Here is a 16843-nt window from a genome sequence, read left to right on the forward strand (position 1 = left end):
AGACTCCATTGAATTTAATGGGACTTTGATCAGGCCCTAAAATTATCAGGTTTTTTCCCCCCACTCCTACAAAACAGTGCAACTTGTACAGCTAAAAAATTGAATTGGATTCTTGGTAGTACAACACTGGGTCAAATTCAGCACCGGGATGCAGCTCTATGACTTCAGCAGAGTTACACGTTCTCACACAGGGGCTAACATATACATATTAGTATGTAGTGCCCTCAATCTGCAGAGAGTCTTATTTACTTAGAACAGTCCATTTTTGTAGAACAGAGGGTGTAAATTTACTCACTTAAGTCTTTTTTGTATCATATAAAACTGCCAGTGTTCTATTCTGTGGAGCGCCTGTTCAGTCACCAAAAGCTCCGAACAAATTAATGATCCAAAGGAATGCAATACAATTAAACGTTGTGAGAGGGAGTTCAATCTATGGGAGTGCAGAAAAAATAAATAGTATCTCTAATACTATAGAAAGCATAATCTCTTGATACGCTGGATCCAAACTTGCCATTTGAATGCTCCAATTGGCACTGGGGATTAAAATAGACTGAGCAGTTCAGCTCTTACTAAACACCCGTATGTGGATTGAACACCCACACCTGAAAGCTGGGCTCAGAGTCACACAAGCATTAAAGACTAAACTGTCTGCAAAGATGAATTAGTGACAAAGCTGTCAAGTATATCATGCAAATCAATTTGGGATGTGCTAAAAAAGACGGGATGGTTAAACACTGGTGCTTTCACATGTTTGCTTTGTATATTTGTATACATATATTAGTTGCTTTTTCTGCATTATTATTATTTTAAACTGTAGAAAAATAAGTAATAAAATATTCCTTAAGCAACTGTAGGGACTTCTCTTTATATGTAAGGACAAAAATCTTTAAAAGCACCTGAATGACTTTGGAGCCTAAGTCCCACTGAGTTACTTGCTAAAAAATACTCTGAAAATAGAGTTTAAAAATGGTAGAATAGCTATCCCAGGTTAGTGGATTAGAAAAGGAATGAGTTAGCTGTGCCCCACTTAATGGGAATAGTTGTATTAAAAAAACAAAAAAGAGAAAAAAGGTAAATTCATCCAGAAAGCTCACTTTATTAAAAAAAACCCTAAAATTGACTTATGCTCCATGTAGCCCTCCTCCTACAGCAGTGGTTTCAATGGGCTTTTGGAATTGTTAAACAAACAGATCCATTATAAACATGAGCTGAAAATACAAATCTCAAAAAAGTGCAAGTATTTCAACTCCACACCCATTTTTATGACCTAGCAGGAAATGCAAACACTTCACAGCTCAGAGTATTCGTTCACAGCACTTTAGAATCAAAAAAATGGTTCCCTGCATTCTCTATATTGTACAAAATATTAACTAGGAAGAGTTTGATGTGTTATAGCCATAGAACATAGCAGTGAGGTTCCTTCAGATTTATTTTATTGCAGTAAAACCTCTAAAAGGTAGAGCTGTACAAAATAAGTCTAAATAGAATATTATTTAAAAACAGCACTTCAGGCTGCATTTGTTCTTATTTAAAATTCTTTCCCAAAAATACATTCCTAAATATACAAACTATACAATCTTGTCACTTTAATGCTGGTTTTTCTAATGATAGAACAAAACTAAAAAAGTCTTTAGACATTCAAAAACCGACAAAAGCTCTAATGTACAAATGACTTGGTACCTTCATAATACCACATAAATAACTTCAGCAAAACCAAACTGTATTTATGGAATGGTCAGGGAAAACAAATACTTTATGGTGATCAAACATCATCTGCAGAGAGGGTTGGAATGTTTATCCTCGGTCGTGTGAAAAATGCCATCTTCTCTCTAAAAAGAAGACCACCATCAGTTGTTAATATAATAAAGAATCCACCAGAGAATTGGACATTCTAAAGAAGACTGCCCAGGCGAAAGACTGCCCAGGCAACTAATACACAAAAATAAAAGCCCCATGCTTCACCACACACAAAACACGCCTCTTATTTACATTTCAGAGACAGGCATTGTAAGTGGTTACAGTAAAACTAACAAAACTGTACTTGTTACAAAAAAGTGTCACTTTGCAACTATCATACCATTTTAGGTCTCATAAATGTGTTACAATAAGACAGCCATAGGTAATTCATTTATTAAACAAAGGGATAGACAAATTAAGCAGCATTGTGCTACTGCCTGATAAGGAAAATATTGGGATCCAATCCTGTTCTCATTAAAATCAATGTGAATTCTGTGGATTTAAATGAGCGCAGGATTTTAGTCTTGGATAAGAAAATGCAGATCTCTCTAACTCAGGCAGCACAGTAACTGTCTTTTGTAAAGGACACTTACATTTGTGGTGAAGTGAAGTTATCCAAAAGAAAAAAAGGTAGATTTTTTTTTTGCAGCAATAACTTTCTCCTCTTTAGAGACATTCCTACCTGAATGACTGTACCTCCAGGGGCTCCTTACGACTCTGTCCTCGTAGCCTGTGTACATCCTTGGCAGCTGCTCTCATCATTTTATCCGCTTTCAGCTCACACTTGTGTTCTGTTTTCTCAGCCTAATTGAGTGATGAAGAGAGTGAAACCTTATGAACAATATAGAAGATACCAATTCATTCTTCCCTAAACCAACAACCTCATGTTATGTTAAAAAGGTTATTTCATTTGTATGTTGAAGGAGAGAAATAAAGGCATTCCGGTGAGATCAACTATGTGGGGCCATAAACCATAGAAGCTGGAATAAGATTTAATAGGAGTTTTCCACCTCTAATATGCCCATTCATTATGAATAGAATGCAGCCCTTCTGCAATGTCTATTCCAGACTATTGGCTGGAATTGTGGCTGCTGACCCCTGGGCAACCCCTTTGTCTGGGGTTTGAGACAAGCAGATCAGCTTCAATGAGCATCCAGCAGTACCCTCAGCAGCTCAGCCCCAAAAGCCCCCTGCATGCCAGCCTGTTCAGAGCCAGAATGAAACCCTTGCACAGCAGATGCAAAAGCCCCCATGCACATCAATCCTGTGTGCCTCAATTCCAGCATAGGGGCCCCTGCAAAGTCTGTGTGGTGTAGAGGGAGCCCTGAGCACCTGGGTGGACTTCATGCAGAAGGAATAATATGTCAATGGCACAATGTGTGTGTGTGTGTGTGTGTTTGATGTGGCATTTACAAGATTATGAAGCTGAAGTCTAAGAGGGAGGAGATGTGTGCCTTTCATATGAAAGAGGATGAAAGCACTGTGCCTCCAGATGCGCTCTCTCTGGACTAACCTGGGGAACTAGTTAAGATAAAGAAAAAAAGTTGAAAGTTTAGCTAACAATTAGAAGTCTATCATCAAAGGGATTATCATAATCAAATAAAGAACAATCCCATTTTTTTGTGAAATTGCCAGAAACCTGCCCACTTTGCTATTACCTCTACTTCAGCTCATCTGCTGAAAAATTGACAGTAAGTAAGTAAGAAATGCGTGTAAGAGGATCTTGCCCACATGCTCAGGGTCTAACGTAAAAGTAAGCATAACATGATTTTAAAACCTTTTACACTGTGTATCAAGAGATCCCTTCCGCAGGCAGCTTTTAAAAACAACAAACAACAACAACTGAAATATGTCTCTGTGCAGGCTTGATCCAAAAGGCTCTAGCCAACCGAGCATCTCAGGGCAAGATCCTCTGACCAGACATATTTCAGTTGTTGTTTGTTGTTTTTAAAAGCTGCCTGCGGAAGGGATCTCTTGATAGACGGTGTAAAAGGTTTTAAAATCATGTTATGAAAAAGTACAAAGATGCCTTACATGCATTTCTTACTGTCAATTTTTTAGCAGCCGAGCGATGGTTCTTCAGAGGACTTGGAGATTTTGGACACCGACAGCTCCGAAGGACCGAGCGGTTTGGGCCCGATCTTTTACCCAGACACAAAACCAGATGCTCCACAGAATGCTGAAACAGCGGGGGACGCTTATTCTATAGGCCTGTACTATCTAAAGTTGAGGGAGAAATTCGGTATTAAGCCAGTGAGAGTTCATAACCGTAAAACCGTGATGCGTGCAATTGTGCGAGCGGCTGTGCACGGAATCATCAAGCACTGCCTGAGAGACAAACAAAATGAGGATTGTCCTGGGTGCGCCATAGATGCCCCTGGGCAGAGGCATCATGCCTGCGTGTACTGGTCTTTAGATGATGTGAACTGTAAAATTAAAGAAATTAGTGGTAGTTTGTGTATGGAGAGTGTGTTAAATATCATCATCACGCTGGGATACGCGCTGCAGTGCCTCTGTTTAACCCAGAAACATTTAGCTGTAGGGGCAAAATTGGTGGACAAAGTGACAGAGGCCGAGGATCCAAATAGCGTTTTAGATGAAATCATCAAACCGATAAATGTTTAACGCAAAATGTTGAACATCTTCTTCATTCAGCAAATTACAAAATCTTGCTAAGAAAAAACACTAACAGTTAGAGAGTGTTTTGGAAACAAAACAGGCCGTGTTGTAAAATAAAATGTCAGTTGAAAATAACTGTGTAAAGCGTGTTTTTATGGAGTTCAAGGGATGTGGGATTTGTCAAAAGGGCAGTAGGTTGCCCCCGTAGTATACGCGCAGTTAGGTTACAGTTTGTCAACAACAACAAAAGGTATATGAACGGCCTGTTCCTCCAACAAAGGCCCAACCACCTCACCCAGCCCTGGTGTTTGTGCATGAGGGTTATAGGCGCCCTATGGACCGTTGCAAAGCAGCCCCAGAACCCCTCTTAAATCATACCATCTTCCGCTTCGGCTGCACCTTTTCATTTCCCCCCCCCCCCAGGCCCTCTGCATTAGGACTTAATCATAGCCCCTCTGATTTCAGCAATGTCTCAGGTCTCTTGTCTACTGTTTCATATTATTTAATGCTGTACATCATCTAGGGTTACAGTTTGCATAAAAGTGTTTTATAAAAACAAAACAAAATATATCCTCTAGGGGCTTAGACAAGATAATGATCAACAAAATTGTAATTATTGCTTTGCAGACCTTGCTACAAAGTATCTTTTAGCTTGTTTTTGTTAATATTTCTGATAGGCTGTCAGATGGGGGAGATAATACCTCATAAAGCGGGAAAGTGCTTCCAAATGATAAAACACTTGCCCATGCTAAAGCATAACAACTAACACAGGCTGCCTACAAAACCGTTTCACTAAAAGAGTTATCAACATGCCCCCTAAAACTCAGAACAGCTTTCTTACCCCCATGGCCTGATCTCTGTGGCTCTGGCTTTTTTTTAAAAAAAATTAATTGTCCTTGGTTTAGATTTTAAAAAACATTAAAAAAGAAGAAAAAAAAAGGGGGGGGGGGGAAGTGTGTGTGTGTGTGTGCAGAGTGGGGGTGAAGAAGGCTCCATATCTCTGGTAAAAAACAGCTAACTTTTTTTACATAAGCTATTTTTTCTTGTGTTTTTTGTATAAATCCAAACTTTAAAAAGCAATCTTGTTTTTTTTTTTTATTAAAACACATATGTAAACTCCCTTCAATTGCCAGTTTTCATATTCTTACCCAGTTGTTGTTTTGGTACTTTAAAAACACTATTTTTAAAAGAACAGGCTAGTATCTTAAGCCTTTTTTAGTTCACTAAACTTCTACAAAATATCCCTAAGAGGGGCCTTGTTTTGTTACAGCTCAGGCAATACTGCTTTTTCATAATAAACTTTTAAAAAAACAATGCTTCAAATAGGCCTCACTGCATACAGAATATCCTTTAAAAAGGTCATGTTATGTTACATCTCAGTCAATTCTGTATTTTCGTGTTAAATGTTAAAAACCTTTATATAATGAAACACTGCATGTTTAGCAAGTGTTAAAAGTATGGGGGGAAAGTCAAGGGGTGAGGGTATTCTTCAGATAGGCTATCTCTAAGCTTCACGCAGTCACAAAGCGGTGGTTTTTGTCTTTTACAATCAGTAAATGGAATAAAATACTTGTTATAACTTTCATAAAGTATCTTTCAATGCAATCTCGCCATTTTTTAAAACTTTAACAGCGTTTTAAAAAAGTTAGAAAAGAAGTCTGTGTAAAAAACCAAGCAAACGGGAGGAGTAACCCCTAGAGCCTTGCTAAGGCAGACTATAGTGCATGAAGCACTGGTTAGCCTAATTAGTCTTATCTGTTTTTAAAATGTAAAGAAAGCTCCAGCTCCAGCCTGTGTTGTATTATTTTAATAAAATCTATGGACCCAAAACAAACAGGAGCTTGTACCTGTGTCTCAGCACACGGGTTGCAAACATTTAAAAACAAAGACATTCTAATAATGCAACAAAAAAATTCATACTTAAATCTAAAAGCGCTAGGAAAATAAAAGCTTACTATAACTTTCACATGCATTTGTTAAAAAGTGGGGAGGAAAATAAACTTCTCTCTAATCCCTGGATTACAAAATAAGAGGGATATAAACTAGCTGTTACTAAGGTTCTGTGGTTTTCGCTCTGGCTTGTTTTCTGCATGCTCTTTTTTTTTTTTTTAATTGAAACACGCATGTAAAAATGTTAAATAAAGGGCTCTGTCTTCATATAGGCTTGTCTTTTAAAGTGTTTATTCCTTTACAAAACTTAATATAATTTTCACTTGTATTTGTTAAAAAGCAGGCAAAGAAGCAGCCTTCTTATCTCTGATCTACTGGCTTACAGATGCTGTTTTTGGTAACAATGACTTTGCTAAAAAAACCCTGCTTTTTCATGGCCACATCACACTGGTGGTTCATTGTCATCCTGTGATTAATACATCCAGGTCTTTCTTCTCCTCTGTCACTTCCAACTGATGCGTCCCCAACTTATAGCAAAGATTCTTGTTAGTCCCTACATACATGACCTTGCACTTTGCACTATTAAATTTCATCACATTTCTATTACTCAAGTTTACAAGGTCATCAAGATCTTCTTGTATTATATTCTGGTCCTCATGGGTACTGGCAATACTCCCCAACTTCGTCATCCGCAAATGTTATTAGCACACTCCTTTGTGCCAAGGTCAATAATAAAAATGTTAAATAAGATTGGTCTCAAGACCAATCCCTGAGGAATTCCACTAGTAACCTCCCTCTAGCCTGAAGTTCATCTTTCAGTATGACCCATTGTAGTCTCTCCTTTAACCAGTTCCTTTTCCACCTTTCACTTCTCATAATAATCCTCAACTTCTTCAATTTAACTAATAATGTCCCATGTGGAACTGTATCAAATATCTATCTAGATTTCAGTAAGGCAAGAGCTCTGACTTTGCATAGCAGAGGACCTTATTCTAAAGCACTTAGGCCTAGTCTACACACAGGTTTTTTACTAAAACTACTTTGGTTACGAGTGCAATTTTCTAGTGGTATAGTTAAAGCAGTAAAGCCTGCATGTAAACTAGCCCTTCCACCAAATAGTACTATGTTCTGCAAGGAGTTCCAACGATACCATAAGTAAGTGCAGAAGAATTGGGCCCAGGATAGTCAGCAGAGCTTGTGGATTAAATCCTACAGCATCTTGTAATCATGGGCTTCTAGAACCTTCAGATTTTTCTAGAAGGTGTTTATAGTACTTTAAACATATTACAGCATTTTATAATCCATCAATACACACAGATTCAGAGAAGGCAAAACAGAATATAATTTTATTAACCAACATGCAGATAATCTAGAAGACCCAATTTTTCCTGAGACATTCTAGTGCCGCACTAACTCCCCCACTAACAAAGGTCACAGCCCCCCAAAATGTGACCTCAACATACTCCTTCTTGGTGCATGAAACAGACTTTCCCCACAGGATGCAACTCTTGTGTGTGCTTGATAAAGACCTTTTATGAAACATTCAGTGGGTACATTAAGTTCCAGATTCTCTCTCATCACTGCTTTCCAAGCCTGCCACTGAGCTTTGAAAAGAATGGAGCTAGACAAAAGAAAGGAATAGCCAATAGGTACTATCCTTCTACAGGCAGGAACCACTTGGAGCCAATGACTCTGTGACACTGCACTCCATAGTCTTCATATTGATATTATTACGATATGATTATGGCATAATTATGATGCATTTTGTACAAGACTGGTCATGTGAGGTGTAATTGGAAAAGTTATGATTTGCTAAATATGATTATCCTATTTGTATGCATGTATCATTTTTGTTTCTGAAGTTATGAATATTGACTATGTATCTGTATTTCACATGTAGTCACACCTGGGTGATACCCACTAGGCAAAATGCTTCCAGTCTAGACAGCTGGCTGTGAAGGCCTATTCAAGGTAATGGGCCATTAGGAAGAATAAGCCTTAGGAGAAGCTTATCTCCCATTGGGTGAGCCTTCCTGAGAATGCTCCAGGCAGCCTGTAAATAATGGCTACTATGACTCAGCAAGGTATGCAAGGGCATGTGACCAAGCCACATGACACGGAACTACATCTTGGATACCAGTGTTTTTCCACAAACTGAGTTTGGAACAAAGGGTTCCCATCATATGCTAAAGCTATATAAGGCAGGGAGTGACACCTTCACTCCCCACACAAGAAAACTCCTAGAAACACCTAAGAAACAAAAGACTGAACCGGGGGACATGCTGGTCCCAGGCTAAAGGGATTTCTAGCCTGTGTATGAAAACCTGGGGATCCCAAGCTGTAAAGCAAGTGCATCTTGTAAGTTGAGAATCTGCAAGCCTTCTTGTATCATCAGTCAGGGCGAGAGATTGTTAATTCAAATCCTATCGTTCTACGATGTTACGCATAGTTTGAATTTTTGTTTATTTACTAGGTAATCTGCTTTGATCTGTTTGCTTATAATCACGTAAATCTATCTTTTGTAGTTAATAAACTTGGTTTTGCTTTATCTAAACCAGTGAGTCTGAATGAAGTTCTTGGAAATCTTAGCTCAAGTGGCAAAGGCTGTTGCATTTCCTCTCCACATTGAGGCGGGCCACATAGCACGGTTCACGGACAATAGGTGGACCGCAATCATTACTGAGTGGTACCCGCGAGAACAAAAAAGACCACCTGGTCAGCCTCCAAGAAGATGGGAAGATGACACTGTTAAACATTTCAGAAGAACGTGGAGAAGAAAGGCAAGAATGCAAGAAGAATGGTGGACGTGTTGTGATCGGCGCAGTCTTAATGACAGCTGAAGACCGATTGATCCAGGTGATCCAGGTGATTGAGGGGGAGGCGAGCTGGATAATAAATTCATACTGGTCAGGGTTTTCACCAGGGCAGGATGGTACAGCTCTGGGGTCCTAGGCTGGGGAAGCTGGTGGTTATTTTGGCTGTAGCCTCTCTATTGTTGGTTCGTGCAGTGGCTGGTCAGCTTGTATGTAACTGCAGCTGGGTGTGTCCCTACCTGTGTGAATGCTGGTGGAAGTGTAGGACCAGGAGCGGGTCTGCAGCTTGTCACAGCAACACAGTGTGAGAGGGAGCCCAGGCTGGTGAGTCAGAGGGCTCAGTGGTACCCCAGTTCCAGGTGGCACCTCAGGGAGGAACCCGTCACAGACTCCTCCTGCGCCTGGCCTTGCATCCAATGACAAGCGACAGTGGAATTCAAATTGTAGGAAAGGACTCCTGCATTTGCAGGGGCTACAATTCTAATTATTTGTCAGTATGTAAAGTTAATAAAACAGAAGCTTCAATACAAAGCTCCATCAAACAAGTTTATTTAAAAGGGGGAAGATTTGGAAGATAGCAGCACTAAAGACTTGAAAGTTCTGGTCTCCAGAGGATTGGGAAAATGTGTTTGACTAAACATATTAACAAAACCCCAGTCAGAATTACTTACCCGTTTTTCGACGTGTCTCAGCCAAAGCCGGAATCGCTCATCATCCTTCACCCATTGTGGCAGCTCTTTTTCACCTTGACCTTGAGCTTGTTCTAACTGTTCTTTCAGTTCTTTCAGTACAGAGATCTCTTGCACTAACTGATTGTGCCAGGTCCTTGAAGCCTGCAGGTCTAACTCCAGGTCTAGTGAAGTTCGGATTAGACGCTCTGCACCAAAGGACTTAACCGAAGGCTGGAACAGAAGGGATTTATGATTGGAATAAAAAGTGTCAAACTGTTCCCATCTTGTCCGAATATGTGTGATGACCACTTCCTCCTCAAACACACAATGTTCTGGAGATGAAAGGCAACATCTCTGGTAATGCTGCTTTTGCAAGGTGGCTGCTCACCCGAATTTGCAGTTTCACAGTCTAGCAAAGTCTTATAAGTAAGCTTGCCCATGCTGCAGCTTCCATCAACACTAATGGTATCTGAAGTAAGCCAAGGGCTTCTGTACTTAGCTGAGTCTTCCTTACACCATTACTCAGAATATAATTTTACTTACACCTCAATTATCAGAATATTGCAGAATGCTGCAAGACAACGTATTAGCATTGGTTTCACACCACTGGATTTTCTCCTGCCCCCAATATCAGGAACATTAGTGTTGAGGAGTGCACAAGGTGAGTATTTCAATCAGACAGTCTGCCTCATGCAAAATGTTTCAGTGGCCTCCTAAGGACAGCAGCCTAATTCCACCCCATTCACATCCTAGTAGAACGTGCACAATGATGTCAGTAATGGGTGTGGAGCTCATTAAGCACTGTTAAATTTCAAAAAACATCTGAAAAAGTTATTTTCAATTGCTTACAAATTAGTTATCCCACCAATTCCTTTGGCATGGATATGAGCCAATGAGAGCATATTTTACATGCCACATCTAAAAATTTAGCTATTTTTGAATTCTGTTTGGAAGGAAAATTGTGAGAAATAATTTTTCAAAGTGTGAGTTCTAGTAACTCAAGGGAACAGACATTTGTAACCTTTTGACAGACTAGTAAGAACATTTCAGCCCAAATGAAGAATTTTTTTTTTAACGCTATGAGCACATGAAGACAGGTGGTTTATATCTGAAATTAACCTGAATTATCTTTGCTAACCCCTTTTTAAATAGAATTATCTATTGGTAACTCACAAACCAATGCTTTAAGAACATGATTGTTTTCTTGAATGCCAGCTAAGGGAAAAATTTGTAGATGAAGTTTTTACCCGCTTCATTCTGACACTTCGCCTTTCCATAGCATTCCGAACAAAGGGTGGTTTCTTAGACAGTGTTGAACTGTCACTATCACTGCGATTTAGCTGAAAAAGAGACAGAAGTAATTGTTATGAAACAAACACGCAGTGCAAGGCTATTACGAATGAGCCCACAGAGCTACAGACATTTAAAGAAAGCCATGGACTGAGAATTATCTGAGAAAGTCACATGTAACAGTGCAATGAAACCCACCCGGTGCCCAAATCTGGCTGTTTTCCATGGCCACTGTCCTTTCCTGGCCTCCTCCCCTCTGTTTTTCAATGCTGCTGTTTGAGAAGAGGTTAGAAGATACCATCACTTTCAGTTAGAACTCTGCACAGGTCACAACACAGTCCCCTTCCCCTACTCAACATCAATAACTAGGTCAGACAAGAGACTAGAAAATTAAGATGTAATGAACAATGTTGCATTGGCTGGGGATTAAGTCATTTCCATCCGTAACTTCTATGAATAAGCAGAGCATAACATTGGAGAAGGATTAAGTATATTTTTTTCCCTTTTCAAACAAACTATTTCTATATATGAAACTAACTTAGTGTGGCATATGGATACCATGACTTTTTTCAGGTTTTTTTGCAGCATTTTATATATTTGGGGTCAGATTTTTCCTGGAAACGTGGAGCAAGAAACCTCTTTCCTTTGTGCTACTTCCACAGCGGCTGGACACGATCATAATCCAAGCTTAGGGACAATTCTCTTCTTGTGTACCTTTGGGCCAAGCATTCAGGAGAGCACATGCAGAAATCCAAGGGCTGGAGGAGCAGGCATGTGCCTCCTGCATGCTAGGGAGCTCCAGGATATGATGCTTCCACTGGGAAGGTGCAGGTTGGCATCACAAGGTTGTACCTATTATGCACAACTGTGATGTTAAATGTTCCATTTGATATGAGCACTAATTTACTGTACTCCAGGATACACATCTGTAGTAAGGTCTAGGTGCCCCTTGGATGCTGAAACCACTGAGCCCTGGGCCATGTACTTTCTAGTGCCCTGAAACATGGATATTCTTTGCTATGCCTAAATGCCCTGTTGAGTGTTATTTATTATATGGCTCAATGCTCACAGGCCAAACAGAAGATACAATTCAAAGGTCGAGACTGTCGTGAAGAGAATTAAGCTCACAGCTAAAGCAAACGTAAAACAGTTTACACCTGTGAGCCTGATTTCATCTGAACTGGATACAGGTTTTTTGAAGTACTGTTTTGCTGCACTCAATGTTAGGCAGCCTTTGATGTTCTACTAGAACACCTCAATCCTCAGTTAGACCAGCACATACTTCACAAAAGCAGCTTCCTGACAGTGTTTACTTGTATTCTACACTGGTTGAAGCTAACGGAGTTATTTATAGTGTATCCTGATCCTCAATCCTGGAACTAATTAATTACGAATAAACATTTAATCAAAGAGGTGGCACTGACATCCTCAATCAGTACACAGATCGTTCAATTAGTGTCACACACAGCACAGTGGAGTCTTTCACACTCCCTCAATGCTGCTAATTGAAGTTAGTCATCTCTGCTTTCTGATTTCCATCATGACCTTTCATTTTAGAGGAGATAAACACTAGTCAGACACTTACAGCATCTCTGTCTGATGATAACCCTAATATCCACCTTTAAGCAGCACTATATGCAGCAAGGCTCCTCTGGTTACAAAAGGGGCCTGAGGATGAAACAAAGTTCTATTCTGAACTGTCACTCCTCACTCTGAGATCTAAGGCAAATTACTTAATCTGTCTATGTATATTCCTCACTTGTAAAATTAATTGCCTACCTTGGTAAGACATTGAGATTCTTGGTTGACATATGCACCATTTTAATTAGTAATTGTTATTTATTTTAACTCACCCAAATTGACCCAGTTCTAGTTTGACATGTCTCATATTTCTGTCTGAAGCCTTCATTCCAACCAGTGGCAAGTCATGGTCCATGTCAGAGCAATGACTCTGTACCAAATGTTGGCACTAATGCAACTGCTTTTGGCAAGAGGAGGAAGAACCAGGACATGAGATGTGGTGGCAGGCACTTTGGCAGGGGCTTGGTGCCACAAGAATACAGCAGTGTGCTTTAAGTAAGATGTGCAAGCGATCCGCAGAGATGGAGGACTGGAGATAGCTGATCCAGTTTCTAATGGCAGAGGAATCTCCCTATGCTGAGTGATTGTTCTAGACCAGGATCATAAGTGCAGAGCAGTGGGACTACATCACATAGACATGGGATGACCAGCAATGGGTCCAGAACTTTGGTATGAGGAATGCCACATTTCTGGAACTGCATTCTGGTCCTTCACTGCCAGGATATGAGGCCATACCTGTCCAGAGGTGTGTTGCTCTTGCCCTCTGGAAACTGCCTACCCCAGACTATTACAGATCAGTGGCTAATCAACTTGGTATTGACAAGACAACTGCACTTTCTGTAGTGTCAGTCACTAACATTTGAGCATGGTGTCAAGGGTATTGTGCTACTAAAGTGACATCTCCTACAAAAGATGGCAAAGTGAGGTTCTGACCACTTGGTTTATTAAAGAACCTTTGCAGGTACTAATACCACTGTTATGGCCAAGTTCTAATCTGGGTAATTATCTTAATCCTACCTAAATTCATGCTAGCATTTTAATTATATTAATTCTCTCTACACTCCCTGCCCTAAGCCACTGTATTGTGCTGCTGTGGTACAACTGCTAAAATAGCTGCATTTCAGGAGTGTGTAGTGATTCCACTATCACTTCCCATTGTGAGGTTTACTTAACAGGTGTGAAATGCTCTGTGGTCCTCTGATGTACAATGTCAAGAAAGGGTGCTGTACCCTCAACTTCCACTGAAGTTCAAGGTCATTGAGGATGCTGTATACTCTCCCAGTTCCGACCATCAGTGCAGTGTATTATCAGATGAACTAAAGATACTGTGCAGTCACTAAGGAAAAACATTTACAACGAAGTCTGGGGATGTGGTTTCCTTACCCGGCAGATGTATTGACTCTGTGGTCCTGGCGAAAATGTTTTGGAGCGGATTATGGTGCTACTTCTGACAAACTGAGTTTGCGGTGGGTTAGCTGCTTTCTTCTCTTTTGGACGAACTACAGTAGAAGACTGTGCAAGGCTCTCTGTGTTTGTTTCTTTATCTACCTGAAAGAAACACACTTTAATGAACATAAGAATGGCTATACTGGGTCAGACCAATGATCCATCTAACCCAGTATCCTGTCTTCCAGCAGTGGCAGTGCCAGATGCTTTAAAGAGAATGAACAGAACAGGCCAATCATCAAGTGATCCATTCCTTGTCATTCAGTCCCAGCATCTGGCAATCAGAGCTTAGGGACATCCAGAGCTTAGAGTTGCATCCCTGACCATCTTGACTAACAGCCACTGAAGGACTTATCCTCTATGAACTTACCTGATTCTTTATTTAACCCAGTTATAGTTTTGGCCTTCATAATGAGTTTCACAGGTTGACTGTATGTTGTGTGAGGAAATACTTCCTTTTGTTTGTTGTAAACCTGCTGTCTATTAATTTCATTGGGTGACCCCTGGTTCTTGTGTTATGTGTTATGGGGTAAATAACAGTTCCTTATTCACTTTCTCCACACTATTCATGATTTTATAGACCTCTATCACATCCCCCCTTAGTCGTCTCTTTTCCAAGCTGAACAGTTCCAGTTTCTTTAGTCTCTCCTCATATGGAAGCTGTTCCACATCCTTAATCATTTTATGTTATGTTCTTATGTACCTTTTCCATTTCTAATATATCTTTTTTGAGACTGGGTGACCAGAACTAAATGCAGTATTCAAGATGTGGATATATCATGGATTCGTACAGTGGCATTATGATATCTACTATTTTGTTATTTATCCCTGTAACTGCCTCCCTGCAACAACCCATCAATGACAACTGCTTTTGTGTTTCAGCCTGAAATCCCACTTCTACTTTCACATTCTAAGGAGCAGCTTTTCATGAATTAAACTACAATCTAGAGCAGTGCTTCTCAAAGCCGGTCCGCCGCTTGTTCAGGGAAAGCCCCTGGCGGTCCGGGCCGGTTTGTTTACCTGCCGCATCCGCAGGTTTGGCCGATCGCGGCTCCTACTGGCCGCGGTTCGCCGCTCCAGGCCAATGGGGGCTGCGGGAAGGGCAGCCAGCACATCCCTCAGCCAGTGCTGCTTCCCGCAGCCCCCATTGGCCTGGAGCAGTGAACCGCAGCCAGTGGGAGCCGCGATCGGCCGAATCTGCGGACACGGCAGGTAAAGAAACTGGACCGGACCGCCAGGGGCTTTCCCTGAACAAGCGGCGGCCCGACTTTGAGAAGCACTGATCTAGAGCAGACAAAGTTGTGTCTCTTTCTTGACTCTCCTTATGCAATACACTGTAGTTCTGCTCTTTCCAAACTTGTGAGTAATTTCTACAACTGTATCATTTCCTATAGATTCAGTTGCAAGTGACCTGTGTAAATCCTGAGTGACTCCACTAACTTTTCAGATTTACACCAATGTAGCAGATTAAAAATCAAGCCTTTAAATTTAGATTATCCATTTAAGACCACCTTTTTGTTATTGGTCACCCACAATTGACAGAGACAAGACAATCTGAGCATTAAAACAGGCCCTTGATTAGGTAAATAGGTGGTGATTAGATAGTAATATCATTTAGGATTACATTAGGAGATCCCATGTGCTAATCATGTTGTCTGACAGTGCTAGGTGAAGAATGCTTCCAAGACCAGGGGACATGGCATTTTGGATTAAATGGTATTTCATAAATGTAGTGTTATTTAAAATTGAGGTTTGACTGTAATGTAAGAGAGATCTTAAACTTCATGTGACTGCCATAGCTCTGCTTAATTCAACATTGGCCTGGTCATCTTTGCAGCAGATAGTACTTAGTCCTGCCATGAGTGCAGGGGAGTGGACTAGATGACCTCTCCAGGTCCCTTCTAGTCCTACGATTCTATGATTAACACAGGGCCCGCAAAAAAACTTATCACAAGTGAATTAGACAAAGGGAAAAGGATGAGATCAAGAAATATGAAGATGTTCCACTCAGAATTATTTTTAGCTCTTTTTAAATCCTAAAACTTCAAAGCACCAGTAGAAAGATACAAGCAATTCAGACTATGACAAGTATGTAGTCCAAAACAAAACATTAGAGGGCTATATGTTGGAAGCTGTGGCAGCAACTATTCCTCCAAAAATGCAAATTAATGGGCTTTCCCCTCAAAATGAATTTGATGCAAATGTACACCCCTGTTTAGGGTTACCATTCGTCCAGATTCTCCCGGACATGTCCGGCTTTTCTGAGTTAAAAATAGCGTCCGGGGGGGGAATTTGTAAATGTCCGGATTTCCCCCCCATGCAGAGCGCGTGCAGCTGACAGGGCAGCCAGCCGGATCGTGCCACTTGCACGGGGCTCCAGCAGCCAGAGCCCCTCCTCCACTTCCCCCTCCTCTCCCCTGCAACTTGAGATCACTCCCCTCCTCTCGCTCTCTCCCTCCCCCTCCCTGCATTCGCAGATCGCCGGATGTTCGCATCAGGCCTCCGGCAGTCTGGAGCTCCTCCCCCTGCTTCCCCCCCTCGCTGCCCAGCGCGCCGCTCCGCAGCACTCTGCGAGGGCGGGAACCAGGCTGTGCGCTCCGCTGGGGAGCGCAGCAGTGTGTCCAGCTCCGCGTGGAGCCCAACACGCTGTTTTGAGCGGCACGGTAAGGGGGCCAGGGGGTCGGAGAAGGGGGGTTATGGAGGGGGCAATGAAGAGACAGGGAGCAGGGTTGGATGGGTCGGGAGTTCTGGGGGGGGGGTCTGTCTGGGGGCAGGGGTGTGGATAAGGTTTTGGGC

At 41.2% G+C, this 16843-nt stretch overlaps 1 protein-coding gene across 1 annotated transcript in view; it reads right to left on the minus strand.

The window, feature by feature from the left end:
* Nucleotides 1–1762: 1762 nt before the first annotated feature.
* Nucleotides 1763–16843, minus strand: part of WWC1 (WW and C2 domain containing 1) — a 166118-nt gene continuing 151037 nt past the window's right edge. The window contains exons 19-23 of the mRNA XM_026660863.1: nucleotides 13985–14149; nucleotides 10978–11070; nucleotides 9731–9961; nucleotides 2420–2541; nucleotides 1763–1829 (exon numbers count right to left, since the gene is read on the minus strand). Of these exons, the coding sequence (XP_026516648.1) occupies nucleotides 1763–1829; nucleotides 2420–2541; nucleotides 9731–9961; nucleotides 10978–11070; nucleotides 13985–14149 (678 nt within the window). The remainder of the gene's footprint in view (nucleotides 1830–2419; nucleotides 2542–9730; nucleotides 9962–10977; nucleotides 11071–13984; nucleotides 14150–16843) is intronic.

This window comes from Terrapene carolina, unplaced genomic scaffold, assembly GCF_002925995.2.
Source record: "Terrapene carolina triunguis isolate 2854851 unplaced genomic scaffold, T_m_triunguis-2.0 Scaffold838, whole genome shotgun sequence".
NCBI classification, from domain to species: domain Eukaryota; kingdom Metazoa; phylum Chordata; order Testudines; family Emydidae; genus Terrapene; species Terrapene triunguis.